Genomic DNA, 14,500 nt, shown 5'->3' on the forward strand with positions numbered 1-14,500 from the left:
ATATATATATATATATATTATGATAAATTAATATTAATAAAGATAAAAAATATTAAAAATTAAAGTGCATAGGTTTCTGATCTTATTTATATATTATATAATAGATATTTTCAACTATAACGACCTCAAATTTTTGGGGACCAATACTTATATATAATTATATTGTCCATATATGCTTGCAGCAATTGAATGATCAGTATGCGCACCACAAGCATATGAGAGTAGTTGTGTTCAAACACAGGAGCGATGTTTAATGTAAGAGGAAGAAGAAGAAGATGTATTATGGGCAAGTTTTTAAATTCATCGATTGATCAATCGTATTATGCGCAAATGCAACTTTTATGGAACAAAATTACATTTGATCAATCGATGAATTAAAAAACTTATCCTATTATACGTGAAAAATTGTTTATCGGGTAACAACATGTTTTTACTTTACACATACAGAATGTAAGCATAATAATGGTTGAATTTTATATTTTATACGCGCTTACTTCTTATTTAATGTAAATAAAAAAAAAAGAGAAAAATATATAATTTGATTAAGAAAACAGAAACGAACTACCAAATGAGAGCATTACATTTTATATTTCAGAAATGGAAACTTCGTGCTAGTAGATTTTGTTAATTATGCTCAGCAATTCATTAGATATTAACACGCACTGCTGGTGCGACCGATCTTTCTTTGTCGTAAAATTATTCACTCCAACGCAACGGACGCATGATAAACGATCACGAAGGAAACTCTGTCACGTATATTCGAAAATGTTACGGACCGTTACGGCATTTCGCGTGAAACCCGTCTCCGAAAATAAAGTGTGTAGGTAAAGCGTCCGATAATGTTGGCTGTACGTGATTATTATCACGTGAAAGTTTCATAGCTACGACATTGTGCGAAACAAGAGCGTGATAAATAGATTACACATACGTATACTACGTAAATGCGCATCAATTTAAACGCTATCAGTATATATCATCTTACACTTACCCACGTTAAGGGATGAATCTAATCAGATTGGTCCACGGTTGATTCCGAGCCTGGACGAGTAATGAGTAGTACGAAATGTTGTAATTTTGGAGGATTGTTCTCCGAGATGGATCTCCTTTTACGGCCTCTGTACATAGTAAAACAATAGTCAAATGATTGATTCATCGAACTCGGAACCTTATTCGATTATCATCTTATTATAAGTAGTTTTATACACGAGAAAAAATATATTAACAGCATCACGACATATATATAATTAATAACAATTATTTGATATAATTCTATAATAACAATAATGAAACAAATACGTCAACATGTATTAATAAAATAAATACATCAACAAATACTTTTGTGTTTTAATAAAATATTATTTATTTCATTATTAAATTAACAAAATCATTTTCAATAAAAAAGTAATACAATTGTAACATTATTTTTCTGTATATTAATTATATCAATTCACTATTATTTATATATTATTATTATTCTTTTTATTTATATTAAATATATTCGTGATTGACTTTTTATATTATCTACACACATACTCAGCTCGAGTTTAAGCAGTATTTTTACTGATGTTTCACTTTGAGATGCTTTTTAATATTTTATTTGCGTACATAAAACATCTTTTATCTTCTATATCTAAATAAAGTTTTATTAATTATTATTGTAATTATTAATTTATGACTAATAATCTATACAGGTTAAATGATTATTACGGCAATAATTTTTATGCGTTTTTATAACACAGGAAAGGTTTATTGCAATAAAAATTAAGTATGTTAGGACTTTTAGCCCTTAAAAAGATTTTTATTTATTATGCACATTAGGACCGATTTCACCGATTACAATAATCTTGACATATATTGTTGACAAGGTCAAGGTCATGACCCTGAGTGACCTTCAACAGGTTTTAGTCTCACTCGTTTAAACAAGTTGTATAAATGGAACACAATTTTTACAATTTTGTAATGACTTTTCATGCAAATAAGCGAGGTCTACTTCACTCCCCCTTTGCCTAAAAGTGTTACTTTCCATGCAAAATAAGATCCATCCCACAGATAAAATAATTTAGCTTCTGATGGTTTTATGCATCAAAACGAGCATATTTTTTTACACAATTTTAGGTCAATAACTTTTAAATAAGTAAGTAATTCCAAATAAATTTTTACATTTAATGTTACTTTCTCATGAAATTTACAAATAAGTATTAAAAAACACGGTATTACATAAGAGTTAATACTAACAAAAAAATTAAATAATTTTTAAATCAATAAGAGAATTGTGCTCAAATTTTACGTAGATATTTAGAAATAATAAGACAATCTATACGAAATTTTTATATTTTTAGTAATATTACTTAAGTTCTGAGATGTGACATACATATACATCTTTGAATTTTTGTTAACATTGAATTTTATTTTGCTACGTTCCAGGTAAATTTGCATAATCAAACTGAACGTTTAAGCTAAATAAATTTGCACAATCATGCTGAATATTTATGCCAAAAGGGGAAGAGAGATAACGTCATTCAGCGCAACAGTCATGCAATACTCATGCAATCTCTGAGGATCCGCTAAGTAATAATATCTAATGAGTTTTATCGCTAGCGAATGGTTGTTACACAAGCATAATTTACAATATCTCCTGTCAAGTACGACAATATCTATCATCTCACAATTTGTTTATTAAAGCTCAATTAATTGCCTTCCCGATAACGTCATCACCGAGATATGCGAAAAAGAGGTCTCATGTAATAATGGGTGACTATATTAACGAGAAAAAGACTATGAGAAGAAGAATCGCACTCGTAGCTTGAAGTATTTTTAAATTTCCTATCAATTTCTCGCAGTATCATATGTCTGCCGCGCCGATTATGCAGAATATATAATTGCGGTTGCCTCACATTCTTCAGACCTTTTTTTTCACAATTCATGCAAAAATTCGGAATTTCCAATAGAGATGCAAAATTTACGTTTTGTACCGCAAACGCCAAATTTAATTATATCTCAATTTAAGATTCAAGTCTTTTGTGTCTTTGATATAATTTAACTAGAACATTGAAGTTAAGCAATTTAAGATATTATTTCTTAAACTTTTTTTGTTAATAACTTTTTAACGAATAAAGTTTGACGGTTAAAACTTTCTCAAGGGCACTCAGGATAATGACCTTGACAACATATGTCAAGATTATTTTGGAAAGAGTAGACTAACGATAATAAACACGAGGATCGCGGTGATTCCTGAATGTAATGAGTTGTTTCACTGAGGTACGACTAGCCTCGAAAGGATCTTAAAAAGAAAGAACGCAGGATCTTCTGCGCTCGAAGGAGCGAGAACGAAGGACAGCTATCGGAAGGATAGAGGATGAAGATGTACCAGTGACACCAGCGTCAAAATACAATATTGTGTGTGTAAGGCCATCGATCCCCCACAATTAATGGGTGCATTCAGAACAACTGCTTACTGAACGCTCAGTGAGCGGTTGTCGTTCTAAATGTACACATATTAGTTGCGCTCAGCAAAGAAAACTGATCATTGAGCATCCATTGAAACTTTAATATGTTTGTTTCTTGAGTTTAGTTTTTTGCTGGATCTAAGTGTGAGAACAATCATATTAAAGAATTACTGAGCGCTCACTGATCAATTTACTCTATTAAACGCAGCCATTGCAAGATTGGGCAAATTGCATGTGTCGATTTCAAGTTGAGAGGATATGGCCCGTATGAGAAGCTATCACGAGTAGTGAATAACTTGGATATCTCCTGCCGTTCACCTGGCTCACCACGAATATTCTCGCGTTATGCTCGTCACTCTCTTGTCATAGCTAAGTTATATTTTTTGCGTGTAATTTATTGTTCAGCCATCTGACTTGATGCGTAACGACTTCGAGCGCTGTAATTTTCCTGAATTTTGCGTTGTCAAAACAATCAATTGCCCCAGGATAATTTCGCATTAGATCAGGTACGCGATTTAATCAGAGTATTCTGGCAAGTTTAATATTAATCTGATCGGTGAATTGAAGTCTATTCTAGGATAAATGTCAACTGACCTATTGAGAATCGAGGTAAGGATTGCCGAGTGAAAATCATATAAAAACGCGACGAAGTTGTACCGCTCGCGAGTACATGTATTATTTAATATTCTCCAACACTTCAGCTGTATGATCGCAATACTTGAAAGCGTGAAAAGTCAAGTTTTGAGTACTGGCTTGTCAATTATCGAGGCGTGCACAATGCGATGCGCTCGACAATACTTATGTTCCTTGTTAATTACATATGCGACGTTAAACATCATTGACATCGTAAATATCGTCATCAATTAATTTACGCGCGATTACGACGCAGAGAGACTGGTATATCGCAGTACCACAAGGTCCCTTTTCACAGAAACGACGCGAGATGGGAACAGCATCCGGAGGAATTTATTCACGAAGCATTGAAAGAGAAGTAACCTAGTTAGAGATTCCATTTACCACCGTTGCCTTCTTCTCATCTTCATTCGTCACGATCGCATCTTCTCCTTATTCTCTTTCTCTTTTCTTTTTCTCTTTACCGGTCGTCTCTCGATGCAATTATGTTATTCAGCAGACGTCGTTGCATTACAATTTGTAAGCTTATTTGTCAAAGTGCTTCGTTGTCTCTTTTTTCAATTTTTCCTGCTGAAATCGATAGCGCGCGTATCGATGGATATCAAGATATGAATGAGATTATTAATTTAACTATATACCAACTAAAAACTTTATTATCGTATCGTTACACCGTTATTTTCTGCAGAGTTTGAAATATTTCTCTAAGAATACACAATGAAGAAGACCTCTCTAAGAATTTACACAACACAGACCTTTAAGAAACGTTTTAAAGATGTTCAAAGAATATCTTCTACACATCTCTCTCTCTCTCTCTCTCTCTCTCTCTCTCTCTCTCTCTCTATGAAGAACGTTCTCTACAAACTGTCTCTTGTATGGAGAAATATTGTAATAAGAATAATGAACATTCGAAACATTATTCCTTTTACATTAATTTTTAGATGTGAGAGTTAAGAGCGACTTTTCTCATATTATTTGCATTTTCACTTAGTGATTTTTCTATGTTTTATGTAGTTCTGTATCTGCTATATAGATAAGCTATAACTTAAGGATTTGAAGAATTCAAGAAACAATAAGTGTACAACTGCGGTAGATGAAATCTTTAATGGCACAGTAAATAAACTATTAAGTAAAACGTTATTACATGTACATATTTCTTATCCGGCCATGTCCTATACATTGCATAATATATGAGTGCTAAGTTATGTACACTCAGACTTTTCAATTAATTTCTCTTGTAAGAACTTCAAAATCATTATTTTAAGATCTCTCATATATGTATATTACCATATACATTATTCACAAATATGGGAAAGTACCTTTTTATATATATGTAAAGAATTAGTGACCTACGTGATAACAGAAAACTGTAATTTATAATTTTTTGGTTTTTCATACAGATGTTTGTAGTTTCCCACAGCTATTTGCATTTTTTCTTTTAATCTAGAGAGAAGGATTCTATTTAAGAAAAATGAAATAAATAAAAACATACAAAATGCACGTTTCGTCAGAAACTCGAGCATTCCAATAAAGAAAAGTTTTGCGTGTAAGCATTTGCGCTTATGTTAGGAACATACGTGAAAAATGAACAAAATTAATACAACTTTTGTCGTAACATAACTATTTTCCTATTATACAATTATCAATTATAATCTTGTTTGTGTTATGATGGCGCAATAGAAATTGGTGAATTTCAGTAAATAGACAATTTTATACAATGACAAAGTGAATAAATCATTATTACTAATAATAAGAAAGAAGCATAAAAGACAATGTTCTTTGTAAAAACAATTTTTATAAAGTCATCTCGTATAATAACATCAGAATATATTGCATAAACATTTCGATCTTTCTATCAGGTCATCTTCAATATCGTTTAAAGTATGAAGTTGGAATTTAAAAGTTATTTCTATTGAAAGATGTAAACTAATTAAAATATGTATATAATTACAAAAAAGTCATTTGTGCTTCGCTATAGCATGTCATTAGATTTTTGAATGCAGACAATTTTAATTTTGCTATCGATAGTATTTTTTTGCTTTCGTAAAATAAGTGTAAAAAAAGTTCTGTGTATAAGTGATTACGTTTAAGAATATATCTAAAAAAATAGTGACATAATTCTTATCGTGACGTGATTAACTTCCTAGCGATTATCATTTAATCTCGTCTGCGTCACGTAGACGAGATTAAATGACAGTCATGATTATTAATTATTTAGCGAATTTCAGCAAATGGATGAATTTAATCTTATAAAATCTTATCAGTAGCGTTTTTTACCGTATTAAACATGTTTAAAGAAAATTCTGCATATAGAAGTTATGCATTTCACAGGTTATTTCCGTGTTCATTCTTACAATGCTAACCAGGGGCGTCGACTTGGGATTTCATCATATGTGGAGCTCGCGAGAGCAAACTGACAATCAAAGAAAAGGTCCCAACAAAATGTGTATACATACTGCTGTAAGGAATTATCAGTTTTTTTTTTAGAGAGAGTTGTTGCGATTTTATATATTTTTTCCATATGTATATATTTGCAACATATTTCTTTAGAACACATTACATACATTTATTTATAATATATATATTTTTTGTTACATACTGTGACGTGACATTTTGTCAGTCACCCAGAAAAACAGCATAACGCGAGATCCTGGGTCCTTCAGGGTCAACGGGCGAGCGCACAAGCGAATGTGCGACATTATTTATTATTCTTATTTCCTTTTTGCGATTATTGTACTACTTAATTTTATTCTTTTTCTTGCGATTATTGTATTATTTTTCTTTTTTTTCTTCTTGTCGCTATTTAGTTAAGTTTTAGTTAATATTAAGACGATCCTGAGCTCGGATTTTGCCGGTAATTTACGATCAGAGCCGGTGGCTACGCTGTATTCTTGTGTTCGGCCGCCTCACCTATCGCTAGAAGAGAGAAGACGTCGCCTCCCACGAGGAAGAGATTGCTGTATAAAGAATTTGGCTGGAATCACGGAAAGCGCGGCACACGCAGGTCGTATTATTTCATATTTGTTATTAATGTCGCTATTATTTGGTGGATTATCGCACCCTCATTGCAGACGCCTCGGAGAGAGACGTCAGCAAAACAAACAAAATTGATAATTTTGTTATATATATTATAAACTCACCTTGATAATTTTGTCACGTTTGTTTTTATTATTTATCGTAATGTTTTATTGCAGTTGTTTTATTACAGTTGTAACACTTATTTTTTCTGCGTTGAACACGAAAATGTAGAACTCTACAGTTTTATTTGTTACTGCTTATAAATTCATCCATTACAGCTTCTAAATTCAGATTTTGTATAATATCCGAATGAATATGCAGAACAGCCGTACTATTTAACAAAATAGGGAGCATTGTCGTACACATGTCTTTAATCTCCTTTTCATATTTAGCTTAATCAACTTTCATTTTTGATAAAATATTAAATAATAAATTATTTCATCAAGAAATAATATTTGTATTCTTCGGATTTCCAAGTGTGGAATTCCACACACGGAAAAATTTCGAGTGTGGAGTACTCCACATCAACCACACTGTAGTCGACGCCCATGATGCCAACGTTTCGTGAACATTACAGTTTATTTCATCAGAGCGAGGAGCAGCCTAATATATATTATAGTATCAGGCTGCTATAGTATCAAGCTGTTTTGAAATAACGAAATAAACTGCAATGTTCACGAAACCTTGACATTCCAAAAATGGACTTGGACACTAGAGTTGGGTATAATCAATTATTTTCGATAATCAATTACATAAGCAATTCCTGTAATCTCAATCACAGAGAAATTAATTACACTGATAATCATGATTACTGACAATCATATTTTCTAATTACTAATTGTAAGTATAGTTTGAATCTTAGTAATCAGACAATATGATTATCAGTAATTATGATTACCAAAGTAATTGATTACTCTATAATTAAGATTACAGGAATATTGTTTAAGTATTTTGATTATCAAAAGCTGTGAATTACGTCAAACTCTGCTACGAATACGTCTATTTTGTTGAAGCTGAAGCCGATTGTGCCATTTCTATCATTCTCTATACAAAATACAACTTGTATTCTTCAACATAGGTATTACCATATTTTTTTTTTAGATGTTTTAAAAAATTTAAAGTGCAATTTTTATATTGTTTTATTTCTACCTTACTCGACGAATAGCATTGACATTAATAAGTTGATTGTAAACAATTTTAAAAAAAATTGTTTGACTATATTTTTACCTTTATTACACTTTTGCAATATTGTGCAACATTTTTCATGACAAGTGGTAGATGTTTCTAATTGGTTCTTTCCCGTAAAATGTGATATATAGAATAATAACTTAAGTAATTGTGAGCGTAATCGTATCAGATTACAATTACTGTAATCACCTGAATTATCTGTAATTACAGATTGTTTGTAATTGTAATCACTGCGATTACGATTACTACAAATGTAATTGTAATCTGTCAATCCTACTATTACATTACTTGTAATCGTAGGTATCGATTACAAATACCCAACTCTATTGGACACGGAGTTAACCAGCAAAACACATAATTTCTGTACAGAAAATGCCCATGAAAGCCTCAAGAGTATCATCAAATTATGCATATAAGCAAATGCATTTAGAAATATATTAGAAATATTAATAAAACGAACGGTAGATAAAAATAGAAAATTAATTAATTACATTATTGCACCGTTCGAAGAAAATTATAAAATAAACTTACAACTTAGCTGGGTCCACTATTCCAAGTCCTACGGGAACCACGTAACCCTTCACTTTTTCCAGCGCTAAAAGTGTCTCGATTTCGGCGAGTCTTTGATCAGAAAGGCGTTTCGGCCTGCAATATAAATCGAAAATATTTTATAAAATATTCTCATAAAAATTGTTCCAGGAAAAAATGTCAGTATATAAATATATATATATAATAGATAAGGTCACTACTTTCTTTGGAGATTACTTTTTACTGAAATCCCAATTCACATGTAACCGTCGACAGTCGATTATAACCATAACAATTTTAATTTTTGAATAAAACCATACATTAATTTCTTTGAAACCATACTTTTCTATGGTAAAATTTTCTCAAATTCAATGGTATCACTTAAATTTAGTAAAAAACATTATTTTACAATGAAAAATTCGTTCTAAGTAAATTATCTTTTAAGCAACCGCAAACAAATTGAAAATTTTCGTGATACGAATTCACACTAATGTACCATTTGAAGATTAATCTTGACACATTGAAAAAAAAGAATGTACCCATTAATATATCCGCGTTAATCTTAATATACTAATAAGGATGTATGCGACACATACGAAGGATCGTGCCACACAGTGAGCCAGAATCAATTCTAGCCAGTCAAGAATCAAAAATCAAATTATTGAATTTTTGGTTGTATATGATAAAATTAGCTTCTAATATAATAAAAATAAAAAACATTACTTATTTTAAATCTTTAAAATTAATTGAAATAATTAGGATCAAATATTTTTGCTATAAGCTAATTTATAGCTATAAGCTTTATAACAAAAATGGTACTACTTTTTTTTCAATTTTTGGCAGACTAGAATCGTGCAACGCAGATTAGATAGAGCGCGCGACAAAGCCTGTATGTTCAACAAACATATTGTATTATCACACACATCGCAAGCGAAGATTTCAGAAAGGAAATCAGTCACTACGTCTCCGTGGACAGAAATCAAAATCGTTGGGCTCTCAATCTATTACACTCCGCATTATTTTTCGTACTGCTCTGTATATCTATTCAAATTCAATTATTCACACAGTCAATCGCGCAGCTATTATACGATAACGAAGCGAAATGAGATCGTATTATGTCAAATAAATCCAATTTTACGCTAGAAACGAAATGATATCAATCGAACGAGAGTGATTGGCAACGTAAAAGCCAAATCGACGTTGAATTTGAATTTCGTCAATCGCGAAGAAGCTGGGACATCGCAATAATTTTACGAATTGCCTTACGACATTCCAAATGACACGACTGTAAGATTTAAATTCTTCGATTTGAATTTGAGTTGAATGCGCCATCCGCCTTAGAATTTCAATTTAATTTGATTTAAAAGGTAACTAAACATATAGTGCAATAAAGACCAAGATTAAATAAACTTAATGTTGTAGAAGCGTTGGAAGGACGATATAATGGAAAAGATAAGAAAGTAGTATCAATTTTACATTTAGGGAAAAACTATATAAAGGTAACAACTATATAAGTTTCATATGTATGTAATTATTAATAGTTTATTCAACTATACTATATATAATTATTGTCGCGATAAGAGAATTACATATGATTCATTTTTCAGATGTCATAAACGCACGTAATCACTTAATTCAAAATGTAAAACTTGTATAATTGACATTATTACATGGAAGAAAAAAAGATTTTATTAAAGTTTAAAAAAGAAAATCTAGAAATTTAATTAGATACAGATTTGTAAATAATTTTAAGTTACTATAAGTAATTATATAGGACATTCAAGTACAATGAATAATGCTGAAAAAAGTTTTGATATTCCAGCTATATAATTATTTCGATAGTCCAGCAAAATTATTTTCAGATCTGTATGTAGCCAAATTTTTAGATACTTTAGCAAAATTGTTCTCTCCGTGTATATCTTTCTCTAAGTGTGAAGGAAGACATAATTGAAAAAAAAAATAACAGGCAAAAATTTAGTGGATCGTAAGGGCTGCTAAAGAAGAAAAGTTGTACCTCATAACCAACTGTGGCGGCCTGGCGTGCGCCGTCTCCGACAGCAGAGTCACGAGCAGAACGCACACAATCGGCATGCTGACTGATAGATTCATCTTCGCGCGCACCACAATTAATTTGTGTGAAACGAGTGAAAGCTAACCGAAGAATAATCGCCTACGTTTACGCCACGAGTAATTTAGTTTTGACACCGAACTTTTGTTCCCTCTCTATATCTCGCACGTTTATCGAGAGAATTATTTCTTTATGTTTCTTCTGTCACTAATACAGACTTCCAACTTGATACGATCGCGTGTCGCGTTTATTCGATCTTTCCTCTTGCGTCGATTTTGCCTCCTGATGAACTGTAGCTAGTCTCGGTTGCATCGAGAATATATACCCGCGTTACCGCCCTCTCTATCCCCACACTGTCGTCACCAACGACAAGATCGTTCCCCACCTCCACTTCATCGATACGGATCCACCCTCGCTTTTTACGCAATATCTCTACTGATGGCCCCCATACTGATGGTTTTTAAACTTGCGAATTTACTTTCTTTCCCTCCTTGGCAAAAAGGTACAATTCTATTTTTTTTGTTACGACGCACGTCATATTACCTAAGTAATGCGGTAGCGGTGATTTCAATATAGAAGATAACGTACTAAGATGTACAAGGTAATTACACAATAGAAACTAGTAAATGATTTCAATATCCATAGAAAAATGCAATTGGCCTTAAAAAATGCTAAAAAAATGCATTCATATATCTTTGCAGAGCAAACAAAATAAAATATTGTAAACAAATTTAATAACGGCTATTAGGAGTCAACGCAGTAAGAAATGCGCAATAAATATATACGATAATGTTCCATAATATAAAAATATGTTTAATACTAAACCTTGATGGCTAAAACGAATAGCCGAAACGTTCAGAATTTTATTTGACTACTTCAAGATTTAGTATTAAACATATTTTTATATTATCGAACATTATCGTATATATTTATTGCGCATTTCTTACTGCGTTGACTCCTAATAGCCGTTATTAAATTTGTTTACATTATTTTATTATAAGGAGTCCTCTTCAATATTATTATCGATTTTTAAAATAAAATATATTTGCAAAAAATTATGAATTATGTATATATGCATATACATACTTTTATATATATATACATATATATACATACAGGGTGTTTGGAATTTAAATGTCAAAACTTCAGGAGAGTGCAAGGAATTAATAAACTAACAATAAGAACAAAAGTCTTGTAGAAACTATGCTCGTTTTTGCTTCATTTTGGAGAAAATCACAAAAAAGACAAAACGATAATTTTCGTTTATGTACTTTTTTAATTACTTATTCATGTTATATTTATTCACTTGCTTAATGCAGATATTGTTTAAAATGTTGGCCTTTTGCAGGAATGCAAGCATATATTATATATCATTAATACGGATAGCTCGTATTGCAGTTAAATACTGATCTGGTTAGGCTTCAATTCGATTTCTCAATTGTTCTCCTGAGTTAATCGATAACGAATAAACTACCTGCTTTAGGATCCTCTACGTAAAGAAGTCTAGTAGTGTCAAATCTGGTGATAGGGGTGGCTAAGACATTACTTCTTCACGTCCAGAAACAAAACACCTACTTTTTGTCTTTTTTGTAATTTTCTTCAAAGCAAAACTAAAACAAGTCTATTTCTACAGGATTTTTTTTCTTACTTTATCGATTCCTTACACACTCTTGAAGTTTTGACATTTAAATTCCAAACACTCTATACACACACACACACACACACACGTATGTATTTAAAAGTATTTGTGAAAAGTTTAATAAAATCAAAGCACACAGAAAGCAATATTTCTTAATTTCTGCAAAAAAATTAAAATCCTAAAAAGAAGATCTTACAAAGGAAGAAAATAACAATAATAACAAATAATATACTCTCAAAAATTCAAATGTAAAATTAGGGCAAAGGAAGAAAGGATACTCCAAATACATAAATTCATTCAAAAATATAATAAAAATTAAAAAATAATCTATATTTAGTTAATTATTAATTATTAAAAAATAAGTATAAGATTAATACAATTAGCTAAGTATTGTATATCACTATAAAAGAAAGATCTTGAAAACCCTATGAAAACTTATTCAAAAGTTATTTGTGAAAAATGAATATGTTTATCAACGCAATTACTCAACAATTACATGCAATAAACATTTTAATTACATTTTTAAAGTATTTAAAAGTACAGAGCTGTATTCAGATTCCCACCCAAGTACCAAGTAAGTGTCATTTTATCCTTGTTACTTACCGAATGTTAGACAAAAATAATATGATACTGGGAAACGTTTAGGTGGAAATTGAACACGCTCGAATTAAAGTTTTATGTATTTATTCCCTCTATAGAAATCTTAAGTCGCATAAAATAAATTTAAAATGATTAAAATAATCAATAGGATTATAGTAAAGCAAAAACTTGGGATGCCCATTTAGGATTTCAATATATCGCGCAACATATGTCACAAAGTTACATCTTATCGGACGCTCTTCTCTTGCTTGATCATAAAATTGACGATAAGTGACCCGCACTTTTTCAATATTGAAAAATCGGTAATTAAAATTAAAATGATGAATGGTCACAATGTTATATATTAAATTAAATCAAATTAATTTAAATCCTGAAGTCAAATAACATTTTGTTATTATTATATTACTTCCAAATATGTTAAAACGTATTATTTTAATGCACAACACGTGGTTAAAAAAGCTAAATCAACTCATTTCTATAGTCATGAATTGTTTCAAATCCTTTCAAAGTAAACGGCATTTATACATTAATTTAATAAATAAACTAAATTTGAATTAAATTAAAATACGTTTCTTCAGTTAAATTATTGAACTTTATTGTTTTAGTTAATTGTTAATTAACAGCTGTTATTAACTGTTAAATTAACGGTATATTGAATATAAAAATAATAAAAATCTATATGAATAATTAAACATAAATTATATAATAAATTAAGTATAATTTTTGATATTATAAATTTAACAGTGCAAATCACTGGAATGATACACTTCCAAGCTGTCATTCTAGAATAACTTTTCTGATTTGAGTAGTTGGTTTGTATATTAATCTTCGTGTCTCTTTGCGTTTGTAAAAATTTCCGGACTCGTAATTACCCAACTCATAGCAATATCTGAAGTACTTTAAAACTAATCACGATGGCGCGTACTTAAAAACTTTAATTACTTTCTTTGTGTAATATGCAAATTACACAATTCTAATAATACCGTCTCGTGCACCCACGTCGCTGAACACAGGAGAACAAAGATCCTTACTTCCAAGATCTATTCTAACTTCATATGAGAGACAAGACGATCATCTCTCTATAGTCTCTATTCGTCTCGATAATGCAATATTTTCTTCACGACGCACAAAAGGATGAATAATGGAAAATTAATAAAAGCGATGCTATCGCATAAAAAGAAGCAATCATGCGCGAAATTGACAACGTTTTTCAATGACAAGGAAAAAAGAAGCGAATGTACGATTAAAAGGCAGATATTAATTTTTTTATTCGACTTTCACGTGATCATTTATTATGCTCTTTCTCGTTGTTTGAGTTAGAATTTTAATTAAAATATAACGGATGAGAGACAAATGATTTAACGCAAATGTATTATTATATAT

At 30.7% G+C, this 14,500-nt stretch overlaps 1 protein-coding gene across 1 annotated transcript in view; it reads right to left on the reverse strand.

Annotated features, from left to right (window-relative positions):
• The window catches only part of LOC108782841 (uncharacterized), a 12,087-nt gene extending 1,059 nt beyond the window's left edge, over window positions 1-11,028 (reverse strand). Inside the window, exons 1-3 of the mRNA XM_018551223.1 lie at window positions 10,825-11,028; window positions 8,814-8,927; window positions 989-1,115 (exon numbers count right to left, since the gene is read on the reverse strand). Coding sequence (XP_018406725.1) covers window positions 1,007-1,115; window positions 8,814-8,927; window positions 10,825-10,919 — 318 coding nt within the window. The 5' untranslated portion in view covers window positions 10,920-11,028 and the 3' untranslated portion in view covers window positions 989-1,006. The remainder of the gene's footprint in view (window positions 1-988; window positions 1,116-8,813; window positions 8,928-10,824) is intronic.
• Between the last annotated feature and the right edge of the window lie 3,472 nt (window positions 11,029-14,500).

The sequence above is a fragment of the Cyphomyrmex costatus genome, unplaced genomic scaffold (assembly GCF_001594065.2).
Source record: "Cyphomyrmex costatus isolate MS0001 unplaced genomic scaffold, Ccosl1.0 scaffold135, whole genome shotgun sequence".
NCBI lineage: Eukaryota > Metazoa > Arthropoda > Insecta > Hymenoptera > Formicidae > Cyphomyrmex > Cyphomyrmex costatus.